Source organism: Lasioglossum baleicum, chromosome 16 (genome assembly GCF_051020765.1).
Source record: "Lasioglossum baleicum chromosome 16, iyLasBale1, whole genome shotgun sequence".
NCBI lineage: Eukaryota > Metazoa > Arthropoda > Insecta > Hymenoptera > Halictidae > Lasioglossum > Lasioglossum baleicum.
In genome coordinates this window covers 6,175,132-6,190,351 of record NC_134944.1, presented here as the reverse complement: position 1 = coordinate 6,190,351, position 15,220 = coordinate 6,175,132, and the positions used below count along the sequence as shown (strand labels likewise).

The 15,220-nt window shown below is 42.0% G+C and overlaps 1 protein-coding gene across 5 annotated transcripts in view; it reads right to left on the bottom strand.

The window, feature by feature from the left end:
* The window catches only part of Dac (dachshund family transcription factor), a 250,242-nt gene that overhangs the window by 60,193 nt on the left and 174,829 nt on the right, over window positions 1–15,220 (bottom strand). For all 5 annotated transcript variants that reach the window (XM_076441029.1, XM_076441027.1, XM_076441028.1 and 2 more), the window contains one exon: window positions 7–90. In XM_076441029.1, coding sequence (XP_076297144.1) covers window positions 7–90 — 84 coding nt within the window. The remainder of the gene's footprint in view (window positions 1–6; window positions 91–15,220) is intronic.

Here is a 15,220-nt window from a genome sequence, read left to right as displayed (position 1 = left end):
ACTCACCTCGGACTTTCTGCTCGTCCTGGAGCTGACGCTCGAGGCTGTCTTTCACTTCCCTCTCCCGTAGAACGTCCATCTTCAGCTCAGCTGCAAACAAAAGATCTTTCAGTTTGTCGCTCGTTGTAGAATTCATCGATTTTACAACGGATCTTTGTGAAAGCGAGACTCCTCCAGCTTGTAAAGCAGAAGCTTTGTACGTATTTGGGCAGAGGTGTTACAGAGGTATTGGGAGGGGTTGCATTGTTTCAGAGCAAGTGGAATTTGTTTTGTTGAATGTGTTCGTGGGGTTTGTATTTTTACTTCGTTCGGCGAAAGTTAATCAAGTAGATTATTCCCAAACTTGATTCAAGTAGATGTTTGTTAAACTTGGTTCAAGTAGAGGTTTGATCAACTTGATTCAAGTAATTGTACCTTAAACTTGATTCAAGTAATTGTACCTTAAACTTGATTCAAGTAATTGTACCTTAAACTTGATTCAAGTAATTGTACCTTAAACTTGATTCAAGTAATTGTACCTTAAACTTGATTAAAGTAATTGTACCTTGAACTTGATTAAAGTAATTGTACCTTGAACTTGATTCAAGTAATTGTACCTTAAACTTGATTCAAGTAATTGTACCTTAGACTTGATTCAAGTAATTGTACTGTAAACTTGATTCAAGTAATTGTACCTTAAACTTGATTCAAATAATTGTACCTTAAACTTGATTCAAGTAATTGTACCTTAGACTTGATTCAAGTAATTGTACCTTAAACTTGATTCAAGTAATTGTACCTTAAACTTGATTCAAGTAATTGTACCTTAAACTTGATTCAAGTAATCGTACCTTAAACTTGATTAAAGTGATTGTACCTTGAACTTGATTCAAGTGATTGTACCTTAAACTTGATTCAAGTAATTGTACCTTAGACTTGATTCAAGTAATTGTACTGTAAACTTGATTCAAGTAATTGAACCTTAAACTTGATTCAAATAATTGTACCTTAAACTTGATTCAAGTAATTGTACCTTAAACTTGATTCAAGTAATTGTACCTTAAACTTGATTCAAGTAATGGCACCTTAAACTTGATTCAAGTAATGGCACCTTAAACTTGATTCAAGTAATGGCACCTTAAACTTGATTCAAGTGATTGTACCTTAAACTTGATTCAAGTAATTATACCTCAGACTTGATTCAAGTAATTGTACCTTAAACTTGATTCAAGTAGATGATTCCTAAACTTGATTCAAGTAGATGATCCCTAAACTTGATTCAAGTAGATGATCCCTAAACTTGATTCAAGTAGATGATTCCTAAACGTCATTCAAGTGTAGTAGCTCTTGGAAAACCATGTGAGTGTGTCGTCAAAAACGCGAGAGGGCCCAGAGGAAGCTAATCCCGCGAAGATCCCGTGTTCTGTAAGATCACGACGCTGGTACAGGGGAATATCGCACGGTCGAGTGGGTTCGTGATTAAATCCAACGGACGACGGGCGGACTCGCATAGTTACCTCTAATAGAATTACATCGGGAAGCAGAGATTCGACCGCGTTTCTCTTGTAGCTTGTCTCTGAGAGAGGTGGTCGCCCCTCGGCCACCTTTCTCCATCTTCGAGGACCCCCTGTCCCCCGGGGACGAACAGAGGAGAATTAGCCATTTCGAGTCTCTGCTCGAGGGTGCCAGCCAACTATACCAGGACCCATTTTCATAGTTCGGTCTTCCCTTTAGTTGGAGATCTGTCTTCGAATCTACTAATTTCCTGGACACCCTCCTTCTAGGTTTATCGGTCTTTTGGAACTGTTTATTGAATAGTTGACTACGAAGTGACATTTTTCTGTTAATCATTTTAATTGTTTAAAGGTACTGTGCCCATGTTCTTATATTTTTCTGATACTTTTTCTCTTTTATACGTCATCTGCCCTTTTTCCCATAAATTCGAGTAATCATTGATATCCTATAGAGTTACAAACGACCCCTATTTCAACCCTTATTTCAACCCCTTGGTCTTTCTTTAAATTCAAAGAAAAGAATCATCGTCTAGTGCAGACTGACATTTTCGGGGGCAGTATTCTTTCTGGTGACACAAAGGGGTGAGTCCATCCCTTATCGAGAAGGGTGAGTGTCGTCAGACTTCCTCCACTCGTCATTCAAGGAAACCAGGCACCGTCGGGCGGCGAAAAGCGTCCCGGTCCTAAATCAAGCAGGCTAATTCGGTTTAACGGAAGAAAAGAATTGGGGATGGATTCTTCAGGGGTGGATTCCTTCCCCTTCCGCTCGTCTGGCTCTCGAATTACCAGGGCCAATGAGCCGCGCAGCTCGTAACGCGCGTCTCGCGGCTCATCGACTGATAAGCTGCTCGTTAGATCGCCGCCAATTTTGCGGATGTTACGCAGAAACTTACGCGCAATCGTTCCTCAAACCTAATAAAACTCGCACACCAACTTCGTAGAGGTTGCTCAATTCGATCATTAATTGTAAAGACAGTCGCATAATTTTATAAAAATTGCCACAGTACATTCAATGGAGACGTGGTCCCATAAATAAAATTTCAATCTAATAAGAGCTTGTGTGTGTGTGAAAATAGTACAACAATGCTTATAAATCAATTAACGCTACATAATTTTAGTCTCAACATTCCCATAAAAAATGTATAAAATCTGAAGTTGAATTTTTTCGCAGTGACGACCAAGAGGCTAATCTTAAACGAACAGTGCACCGTTGAAAATATTTATTTTCCCGTTTTTGCCACCCGGTGGGCACAGCGTGGGTTGCGCAGAACCTCAGGGGCGGTTCGGAAAATTTCGGGGGACGGTTTAAGGGGGCAGAGGGAGGGGGCACGGATCAAGCTCCGGTAGATTAGGTAGAGGGCCGCGTCTTCTCAGCAGTCTGCCGGCAATTTGAGAGCGTTTGCGAGGTCCATTAACGGCGGTAACTCTTCACGACCGGCCGCCACGAAGATTCAATTTGAATGCTAACCAGAATAGGAAGTTCTCGCCGGAGAGAGAGAGAAAGAGAGAGAGAGAGTGAGGTTGCCGAGTGATGCGATCCTATGCGGCGGTATACGTTACGCGGCCGCCCCATTCCCTCCCCTCTTCCCCCTCCTCGTCCACCCCGTTATTGCCAATTTCGGCGCGTTTCTGCAGCCCACTTTGCGATCGTTTAGATTATCATCTCTCCCGGTTTCTCTTTCTCTCGTCTCTCTATACTCGACGTTAGGGTACACTGCTTCCCTTTTCTCTTCATGCTACACCACCCACCCCTTCATCCCCCTCGCCAACGCCGAAAAACCCTGTTTCGGGGTCTACACCTTTCTCCACCTTTCCCTCGACGGTGCCTAACGTTTCCGGAGATAATTGAACTTTATTAGAGATCGTCCTGCGCGGATAGGAACGGCTGCCGCCCTTCGGATCGACGGGGTTAACGATTACACCCCCGGTCAACCCCCTCTTCATCCCTTTCAACCCTTTCGTTTTCTGTCAAGTGACTCGATAACGTTCGATGCAACTTGCCTTCTGGTGTTTCAGGCTGATGCCTTTTCTTGTGGGACAGCCATTTTGTAAGTTAGTGACGTGTGCTTTATTTTGCCAGAGTGTCATTGTAATTTTGAAATGAGAATTTTGGTTGGGAAAGTGGAGGAGCATGGCTGGAAAGATTTAAGGGTTGCATTATGCATATTTTGTTGGATTACACTTTGTGATATGAAAGAGAATGACAGTAGAAGCACTGGAAGATTTTTTAAAATTCTGTCCCACTATGTATATCTACTGGAACCCCCCCCCCCCCCCGATTGAAAAAGTATATAAATTTTTACTATAGTTTATTGCAATTGGGGTAGAAATTTAATTTAAAAATATTGGCCCATTATTTTCTACTTACTGTTCCCTTTAAGAAAGTAAATAAATTTTTCCTCTAGTTTATCATACACAATTGGGGTAGAAATTTATTTTAAAAATATTGGCCCACTATTTTCTACTTACTGTCCCCTCTAAGAAAGTAAATGAATTTTTACTCTAGTTTATTATTATAGAATTCAGATAGAAATTTAATTTAAAAATATTGGCCCACTATTTGCTACCTACTGTCCCCCCATTAAGAAAGTAAATAAATTTTTACTCTAGTTTATTCTAATCCAGATAGAAATTGAATTAAAAAGTATTGGGGCCCACTGTTTGCTACCTACTGTCCCCACATTAAGAAAGTAAATAAATTTTTACTCTAGTTTATTCTAATCCAGATAGAAATTGAATTAAAAAATATTGGGGCCCACTGTTTGCTACCTACTGTCCCCATTAAGTAAATAAATTTTTACTCTAGTTCATTCTAATCCAGATAGAAATTGAATTTAAAATTATTGTCCCACTATTTTCCACCTACTGGACCCATCAAGAAATAAATTTTTACTCTGGTTTATCACAATTGCGGTAGAAATTGAATTTGAAAATATAGTGCTCGTTCCACAAACGATTTAATAGATGGCCGTGTAAAAGGCAAGAGGGCACCAGAGGTAAATTTAGGATTGCACACCTGTCGCAGGTATATACGACGGGGGCGAGGCTTCGTCAGGGTGAATCGAGTAGTGTATCGCGAGTCGGGATCGGGCCTAGGATCCTCGCCGATAATAATATTCACGGTAGCCCGAGCACTCCGGGGCCGGCAACAATAACGGTGCAACGGAACGTGCATGCCACTGTTACCGGAGCGATTCATGGTTATTGATTAGTGTATGGTGGCAGGAAGACGGGAGGTGGCGGTGGCAGAACGGTCGTCGTACCGTTTCACATCCCTGGAGGGCTTGCACGACGGCGACGACTACGACGACTACGACTACGACTACGCCGCCGTCGACTACGTGATTCTGCGCGGCGTTAAGATATTCGACGGGCCCCGGGGCCACCCTCAGAAACAACAATGTCAACTTAACAGCGCGCACTATGCCCCCCGCAACCGTTTGAATAGTATAATGCAGCTTTCGTGTTTCTCTGCCCTTCGATACGAACCCGTCCACAGTCCACAGTGTTCGAATCGAATCTTCTTTCGAACAATATTGTCGAACTATAAGCATTTTTGTCCGTATGTATTTTTCAACATGTTCGAATCCAGCCTTCTTTTCCTCCTGGGCAATACTACCGAACAATTGGTTACGATTTCAGCCTGTATATATTTTTTAAAATTGAAAATATTGCATCCTGAAGTGACGAGGAAGGAAAATTTTTATGGCCTGTGTAAGGGTTGAGTAATTGTACGGTTTTTAAGGGATGTAGTGCAGATAGGGGTACGGCCGTGCATGGAGGGGTCCGTTGGGGTGTAATGGATAGAATATGTGGTATGATAGTTTTTTGTACGGGTCGTCGTTTTTGAGATAATTAGGGCTGAGTAAGTAGAAGAACCAGTAAGTAGATACGGTCAGCCATGCACAGACAAGTTGGATGATGTTCCTAGTGAACAGCTGAGTGAAGCGCTGAATAAATCGAGGTGGGATTGTCGATGTGGACTGTTCTAGAGATTGAGAGTTGTATTGGACTATTTTACAACATTTTTTCTATCTATTTGTTTATATAAATGATGACGATACAGTGACGTCAATATTTCATTACTGGATTTATACATTTATACGACAAACATGACTACATAGTGACTCTACAGGATTTCAATAATGCTGTTATACTATTTTCGACTTGTAAAAATTATTAAAACAAGGTAGAAACAATTTTTTATTTTGCATGAACGTCTGTAATCTATTCATCGAGTATATTGTCCAATTAATGGACACATGTACGAATGTATAAACATTCTTATAGTTAGTCAGTTATTGAATTGTTGGTTTTTTCTCGCGTTCCAGAGAGTCACAGTTAGAAGGAAGATCCACGGACCCGTCGGATGAAAAGACGATCGAAGTATCCGTGAATCGAGCCGTGAAGACGCTTGGATAAAGTTCCGCGGATAATCCCGAAGAAACCCGACGCCTGCTCGCGGAGCAGTAGTTTTAGTTTGCTCGGGCCCGGCTCTAGCTGCGATCTAATCCTATTTTCGTTAGATCCGTTAATGGTTAATGGGAGGCAAAGTGGTCAGCGACCGGAACAAGGCCTAAGTCCGTCTTAAATCCTGTAGGAGGGAAACCCTTGTAGCCCTTAGCCAAGGACTGTAATCCGCGCCGGATAACTATTGCCTTCTGTGTCTTTGCTTCTCTCTCTCCCTCCCTCTCCATTTAGTCCATATACGATCGTGGGATTTTCAACAAAATCTTGAAAAATCTTCGAAGATCTCGGATCGAATTCTAACAACAGCAAATTGAACATTCTGTTCTATTAAAAATTTTGAAAATCCTTGAAAATCCTTGAAAATCTTTGAAAATCCTTGAAAATCCTTGAAAATCTTTGAAAATCTTTGATTGAATTTTACCAACACTTAGAAAATTGAACATTCTGCATTTTACTTGTTGCAGTTTAGGGTACATTCAAGAGTCCAAATCTGATCCTGGGACCTCTATTGAAATTTTAAAAAATTTTTGAAGATCTTTGAAGATTTTTGAAAATCTTTCATCGAATTTTACCAAAACTTATAAAATTGAACATTCTGCATTTCGCATGTTGCACTATGTTGAAGTTTAGGGTACATTCAAGAGTCTAAATCTGGTCCTGGGACCTCTATTAAAATTTGTAAAAATCCTTGAAGACCTTCGTCTCCGATTGAATTTCATTAATACTGAGAAAATTGATAATTAGGACACATCTGTGGGTTATGGCGTCCTTCCGCTTCCCGGACCGCAGACAATTCGAATTCCGCGCGGAGTAGCATGCCCGCAGGAGAGGACAAACTTGCTGGTAGACGAGCGATCGTTACGCGTTTATAATATGCAAGGGTGGAAACAATAATATCGTTGTTTCTGGCCAGGGGGTGGAAACCACCCCTGCCGAACCCGAGGAGAGCCTCGCGCAAATAACGCGACGGATTAATCGGGTCCCAACCTCGAAATTTATGAAACAGTGTGCTAGAGCTTGATCAAGGTTGATCCTAATCGTTCGCTAACCATCGGGAAACTTTAAATCGACGAACTAACGACACAATATTTATCTTCTAAATTTATATTTATTTTTCTTTTATTGATAGAAGAACTCGGACGATGTTCAATACGGTACAAAAGGACTAATAGGTTAAATACAAAACTCTAATAGTAGAGGGGTTTATGTTAATAATTTATTAGGAGTAAATATACAGGGTGTCTCAGCTGAAGGAGGCCACCTAAATATCTCCTTTATTTTTAATGCCAAAAAAAATATCTATGGCATGGAAGAAGGAGCAATATCATAGAAGAACAATTTTTATTCATCCGGTTATTTTCTCACAGTTTTTTCAAGGTCATCGTTATTTTTTATCGCAAAAACTTATTTCTTTTTCTTCCATCTTGTTAATGTCTGAAGCATATTCAAGTGTATTTTTTCAGCCGCTATAAGATGGAATAAAAAAAAAGTAAGTTTTCCCGATAAAAAACTAACGATGACCTTGAAAAAACTATGAAACAATAAACGGACGAAAGAAATTGTTCTTCTATGATATTCCTCCTTCGATACCATTTAAATTATGCCATAAATATCTTTTTTGTGCCATTAAAAATAAAGAAGAAGAAGACGGAAGAAGTTCCATATTATTTTCGAGTTCGAACATTTTGAATGTCAACCCAGCAGTCTGAAAAACTCTATGCGATAGCTGTAATTTATTTACCGAAATAGAAATTGAATTGTTCAAATGTAGAATGGTGAAAGTACTCCATAACTCGTGAAAAGAGAAACTTTAACGACTAGGATAATTTTTATTTTGCAAGATCCGCAGTGATTGTCCACGACATGGTGGATTTTCGATGTTTATGAAGTTTCCGACGAATTTCACGAGACGTCCCACGCGGGACCGCAAAAAACGAAGTCGTAGGCGTGTTCTGCGAGCAAGAGGATCGTCAGAGGAGCCGCCGCGCCGCGCCGCGCCGGCGGGGTAAAATTAGCAGTCGTTATCACGAGGACGTAACTCGAAACGGTCTCTCTCACTCCGCGCGTATCCAACGAAGAATTCACGAGTGCTCTCCCCGTGGCAGCGACATTCGAATAAAGATACGGCGTGGAACGAGCACGAGCAACGATCGTACGTCGGCCGCGCCGATCGTAGGTGAATAGTTTCGATATCTCTCTGTGGTGGAAAAGGTCGCATCGTGGCCTACGGGACCACGGTGGCCGTGTTCGCCGGCTCGAACTCGGCCCGGAGATACGGCGGAGAGCGTTTTCGCGTTTCAAGATAATCCTTCCTTCCTTCCTTCCTTCAGGAATACAGAGAAAGGGAGAGAGAGAGAGAGAACCCTCCGGGGGATATCTCGCGGAGTTATTGCACGGCCGTTCCCGTTCCGTTCCGCTTAGAAACCATCGCGCCGACGATATCACCGGTGCTCCGAGTCCGCGTCGTTCCGACGGTCCTCGTTTTTCCGGGGGGGAGAAAACCGAGCTTCGAAAAATCTTGAACATTCCTCTGCTCGAACATTCTGACTCTCGCCATTGCTTCTGAGCTCGAAGAAATTGTCTGAGATCATTATTAACGCAATGGTGGTCCCTTGTCCCGAATATGGGACGTCCGGAGCGATTGGAGTACGGTAGGACCTCAATAGTTGCACATATAGTTGTGGAAAAATCAGGTTACCTCTGCTAGCTCCATTCTCGTCAGTTTTAAGACTCAACACCGAGCCTTTAGCCTGGGAAGCTCTGTTTAAGAAGTCTGGATTCTCTAAACTACGGTAGGACCTCGATAGATGTGTACACGAACATTGCTGAAGGTCCTCTGCGATTTTATCGTACTTTCTCATCTTAAAGAAATTATTCCAGGTGACAATTAAAGAATATGGGACATTTTAAAGTGCGGTAGGACCTCGATAGATGCACAGATACATTGAGGAAAATTCAGGCATGGTCTGCTAATTCTTTACTCATCAGTTTTTTGACTCGCTACTGAGCCTTTGGCCTGGGAAGCTCTGTTTAAGAAGTCTAGATACTCCAAACTACGGTAGGACCTCGATAGATGCACAGATACATTGAGGAAAATTCAGGCATAGTGTGCTAATTCCTTACTCATCAGTTTTTTGACTCACTACTGAGCCTTTAGCATGGGAAGCTCTGTTTAAGAAGTCTAGATTCTCCAAACTACGGTAGGATCTCGATAGATGTGTACACAAACATTGCTGAAGGTCCTCTGCGATTTTATCGTACTTTCTCATCTTAAAGAAATTATTCCAGGTGACAATTAAAGAATATGGGACATTTTAAAGTTCGGTAGGACCTCGATAGATGCCCAGATACATTATGGAAAATTCAGGCATAGTCTGCTAATTCCTTACTCATCAGTTTTTTTACTCGCTACTGAGCCTTTGGCCTGGGAAGCTCTGTTTAAGAAGTCTAGATACTCCAAACTACGGTAGGACCTCGATAGATGCACAGGTACATTTAGGGAAATTCAGGCATGCTCTGCTAATTGTTTACTCATTAGTTTTTTGACTCACTACTGAGCCGTTAGCCTGGGAAGCTCTGTTTAAGAAGTCTACATACTCCAAACTACGGTAGGACCTCGGTAGTTGTTCAAAAACGTGGGATGTAGGTGCAACAATCCAATCTTCATTTCCCTTACTCGAAACTGAATCGTTGATTTAGGACCCGCAATTTGCAAGACTTGGACTACGGTAGGACCTCCATAGTTGCACAAGATGTGCACGAAAATACAATCTTGTATCCATGATTCAGCGTTCTCATCCCACATTCGGAAAGGGTAGGAAAACCTCTGATAAACATTCCACCGCTTCTCTGTCTTTCTCCCTATCTCTATTTCTGGTTTGCTTCGGCTCTCGAACGAATTCTTCCAGATGAGATTTAGCTCGCGAGGCTAGATGCCCAGGGGGTGAGTTGATCGATAGGCGCCGCGTGACTCTCCGATATTGCAGCCCAGCCACCATTCCATTTTTCTAGTTATACAAATTTCTGCGGCGCGGACGCCACCGAGGCAATATTGCGTTATGGATCGTAGATCCTCGTCGATCGGACGGGTTCCGGCATTGTCGCGCAGCGGTGTTGAAGGGGGAAGAAATTTTTCGACTCTCTGTTGTCATTCCTGCGGATCTCTTCGTCACAGTGAGTCCACAGAAATAAAAATACATGGCTCATTGTTTTGAAATTAGCATTGCCTGTCTCGCTTATAAATACATTGACAAAATTGAGACAGGTGTCGTTCGAATTTGCTTCTTGCTCGACAGGTGCTCAACTAGAAATAATTAACTGGCTTCTAAAATATTAATTAAAATCCATCTAGGTTTTCTGAACATTTATTGTTACTTTAGCTCGATTTTCGACAAATTTCATTCTTGTTTTTTAGTAAGTTTAGAGAAAATATCCACACAATAAATCATAAGAATTAAACATTACAGTCTCGTGTATCAATAAACATGTTTTGGAGCAACTTCGATTTAATCGGCCGGGCGATTATGGTCGCGATTATCCGAATGCAGCTGAAGGTATCCGCATCCCCTATAAGTCCCATCAGTATTTCGCGTCCGGGGCCCGTCCTCGTTAAGTCGACGCGTTAATAACCAGTCTACAGGTCTCATCTGGCTCTCTCTCTCTTTCAGGCTCGTTTAAACGAATCTAGACACGGCGAATGAGTTCTCCGATATCTCTTTCCGCCTCACGCACCGCCGACGGAAGTGCGAGTCCGCTCGTTCGTCGCTTGTAAATAACACGTTGCCGTAACAAGACGTCAACGGGAACACAGTGGACAGTGTCGGAAGTCAACTATCAGGAATTCTTAATGAGCCAGCCGGCCAAGACCAGGCCACCTTCCCAACCCTCGTAAGTCCCTCAAAATTTCATAACTTTCAATCTGTTAGATACTGCAAAATATTTATTATTTTGTCTTTTCAGATGCTGTGTTGTGTAACATTTAGTCAACTGTGGAACGTCGGAGAAGAATGTTAATTGGAGAGAAGAGAATATTAATTTGTCGCCAGAAGATGCAAATCGTTCAAAGTGACACGACTCAAAAGTATGGTGTATTTTATAACTAACGTACATGACAATTAACAAATTATTTCACGTTTCTAAGTTGGTGATACACGATAAAAAATTTTCAAATGACTCTCCTGTCAGATTTCCTTTTCTTGGCATATGTCACTTTTCTTATGAATCCACGAAATTGTGAAAAATGTCTTGTGTCTTGGCAGGTCTTTTATCGTTCGTACAAATTGGCAAACAAGTTTGAAAAATCGCCGAGTCGTTCGGACAAAATCCAAAAAATAGCAAATTGCAACCTGGAGACGCGCGTAAGTGCATCGTCGCCGGTCATTCAATTATTCATCTATCCGGGGGAATATTTATTTGCATGGAAAACGATGGAACGCGAAGAGACGGGGCACGAACGGCGGCCTGCGGGGGTCTACGGGGGGCGAGGAGAAGGCGTAAAGAAACTTGACCTACCGCAGTTTTAACTACCGTTCAATTATACAGTTTGCTTTCGGGTCGTCGCGCGGCCGAATAAACCGTGTAATTTACCGGCAATAAAAGAGCGAGTGGTAACGGCCACGCGAGAGAGCGAGACGCGTCGGCTCGAGAAGGATAGAGGGAGGATTGTGTGTCGTTAACGACGCCGTTTACTGCCGCGAGGAACGAATATTTTGTTACAACTCCCCCTTTGCAATTCCAGGTGAAATCGCGGCACACGCTCCATGGCCCCTCACCTGGCCCCGAGAGCAGCCCGGAGCCCTCCTGCGAACACGTTCAAGAATCCCGTTTCGAAAGTGTCGTCCGAATCCAACGATTCCCGTGAAAGCCGAGGTAATTGGCCCTCCAGCCGGACCCCGCGGCGAAACGAGCATAATCGCGAACACTATACTCCGGGACGACGTCTTCAGAGCCTCAGGGATCATTCCAATCGCCGCTGGACGCAAGGGATTAGGTGCAAATCGTGCGGTGGACGAATAAAGCGACAACTTGATTTTTGCTTCAGGAAAGGGCAGACATTTAAGATGTTTGCTAAACTTGATTCAAGTAGATGATTGCCACACTTGATTCAAGTAATTGTACCTTAAACTTCGTTTTGGTAGTCGTATCCTCAACTTGATTCAAGTCGATGATTCCTAAACTTGATTCAAGCAGATTATTCCTAAACTTGATCCGAACAGATGATTACTAAACTTGATTCGAGCAGATGATTACTAAACTTGATTCTAGCAGGTGATTCCTAAACTTGATTCAAGCAGATTATTCCTAAACTTGATTCAAGCAGATTATTCCTAAACTTGATCCGAACAGATGATTACTAAACTTGATTCAAGTATATGATTCCTAAACTTGAGCAGAGCAGATGATTACTAAACTTGATTCTAGCAGGTGATTCCTAAACTTGATTCAAGCAGATGATTCCTCAACTTGATTCAAGCAGATGATTCCTCAACTTGATTCAAGCAGATGATTCCTCAACTTGATTCAAGCAGATGATTCCTCAACTTGATTCAAGCAGATGATTCCTCAACTTGATTCAAGCAGATTATTCCTAAACTTGATTCAAGCATATGATTCCTAAACTTCATACAAGTAGTTGCATCCTAAACTTGATTTAAGTACATTATTCCTAAACTTGATTCAAGCAGATGATTCCTAAACTTGATTTGAGTACATTAGTCCTAAACTTGACTCAAGTAGATGTGTGGTGAACTTTGTTCACGCAGTTGTATCCTAATCGTCATTCAAGTACACTATTCTTTAACTTGATTAAAGTAGACGTTTGTTCAACCCGATTTAAGTAGTTTCATCCTAAACTTGATTCAAGTACATTGTGCCTAAACTTGATTCAAATTTATTGTGACTGAACTTGATTCAAGTACATAATACCTCAACTTGATTCAAGTACATTATATCTAAATTTGATTCAAGTACATTAACCTATACTTGATTCATGTACATTATACCTAAACTTGATTCAAGTACATTATACCTAAACTTGATTCAAGTACATTATACCTAAACTTGATTCAAGTACATTATACCTAAACTTGATTCAAGTACATTATACCTAAATTTGATTCAAGTACATTATACCTAAATTTGATTCAAGTACATTATACCTAAACTTCACTGTGAAGTACATTGTTGCTAAACTTCATTCAAGTACATTGTTGCTAAACTCCATTCAAGTACATTGTTGCTAAACTCCATTCAAGTACATTGTTGCTAAACTCCATTCAAGTACATCAGTCCTAAACTCGATGAAAAACCAGTTTTGACCCCATTTTCCCCACTGAACCTCATAGCAAAATTCTAAAAAAAATCTGACACATCTACCATATCGAACCACATACTCCAGAATTTTTTCCGATTTTTCAGTTGGGAACTCTACTCACAAAAAATGAGAAACACCAACGAATTTCCGAAAAAAACAGATTTTACATGGAAATTTAAAAGCTGCCTCTCTGAAAATTAACTCGATTATACGGTACTGTCATCAACACTATCTCCAATTTTCTTTTCATATTTTTTGCTGGGTGTATCGTCCATAAAAACCAATTAGTTATTTTTTACGAAGTTGTACCACCGAATTTCTTAACTCTTTAAACGTATTGCGCGACGTTGCACACCTCGACATTCGGAGAAGGACTTTTAAAAGTGCCTGCAGGTTATTTTAAGATTTTAAATGTACATATTTGTGCAATCTCTCCCCTCGCGAGCAACAAATCAATTAAAACCGTAGCCTCCCTTTATCCTGGCAGCTACCGGAGGACAGTTCCAAGAGGCTTATCCGTATAAAGAGAGGAATGGACCGATCAAGGCTGGATCGTAATCGAGCGAAGGTCGCGAGAGGAAGGACCTCAGTTCTCAAGAGGAGATCCTCCTCTCCCGCGCGTGCGAGAGGACAGTTAAAACAGCGGCGACGATAAAACCCTTCTTGCCGGGCAACAAAGTCTCTCCGGCGCGTTACAAGACGCGGCCCGAAGATAGTCGGCTGGGAAAAGAAAGAAGGAGGGAAAGAAATCCGCGAGATGTTTCCCCGCGGACGTCGTCGCCGTGCGACGTCCGTCCGGCTCGTAAATTCTCGGTTTATAATCGTCGATGCGATGGGACTCGCGCGCGACTCTCGATCCCGGGACGCGCGGCTCGTCCGTTTTGTTACTTAATTCCGCCCGTGCGACAACCATCGGTGACGATCCACGGCGAGAGGGGACCAGGATCGATGTCCCCTGGATCGTTAAATCCAAGATTTAGTTGACAAGTCGGTTTATCGTCGAGCGATCCTCTTCGCGCCGTTTCCAACGCGAGAAAGTCTGCGCGAGTCAGCCTCTAGGCACGAGTACGGGACGGTTTTAGTGTATAGTACGGTGGGACCTCGATACTTGGACGCGAACATTAATTGAAGTTCAGGTTTCATTTAATAGTCCTTTATTTTACAGTTACTTCGCAGCTGAGCCTTAAAGCTGAGAGTATCAATGTAGATGGTCTAGACTACGGTACGACCTCGGTAGATGCACAGAAGAGATTAAATGCTTCTCCTATTCTCTCATTTTATATTTTCTTCAATCGGAATTGGACCTTTCGTTTAGGACGATTAATCTTACTGCAGTAGAACCTCCATAGTTGCACGAGGACATTAGAATCAACGCTATACCTCGATAATTGCACAGAAGCGAAGTCGAATGTGCCATCACATTTTCTATTTTCTCTTCTTCTTGCTACCGATGACTCAGGAAGACCTCTGCTGGAAGACCCCGGTAGTTGCACAAAATGACAATAAATCAGACCTCCCCTTCCTAATATTTTTTCCTAAATTTTTTTTCTTCAAGCATTTTGCAGCAGCGTTTACATTCAGATTCGGAGGTGCAATTATCGAGGGTGTACTGTATGTTCATCTACCGAGGCAGTACAGTATTTCGAAAGCGAAATCGATAACTCTCGAGACTTCAGCCAGGCCCGATACTCCATCCGCGATTCCTTTTATTGGTAAATAAATAATCAACCAGTTGTTGCGGCGACTGGCATAATTTATTAGCCTCCCCGAGCCAAGAGTAGACCCTCCCCTCTTAAATTCCTTCCCCCTTGTTTTCTTGCTTCCACGTGTACTTCGGGCTCTCTGTTGTCTTCCTTTATCTCTCTCAGTACCCCGATACCTCATCCCGCGTGATCATCGTCGCGAAAGTAAACGTGTTTCGCGTGTGCCCGTTTGCGAGTACATG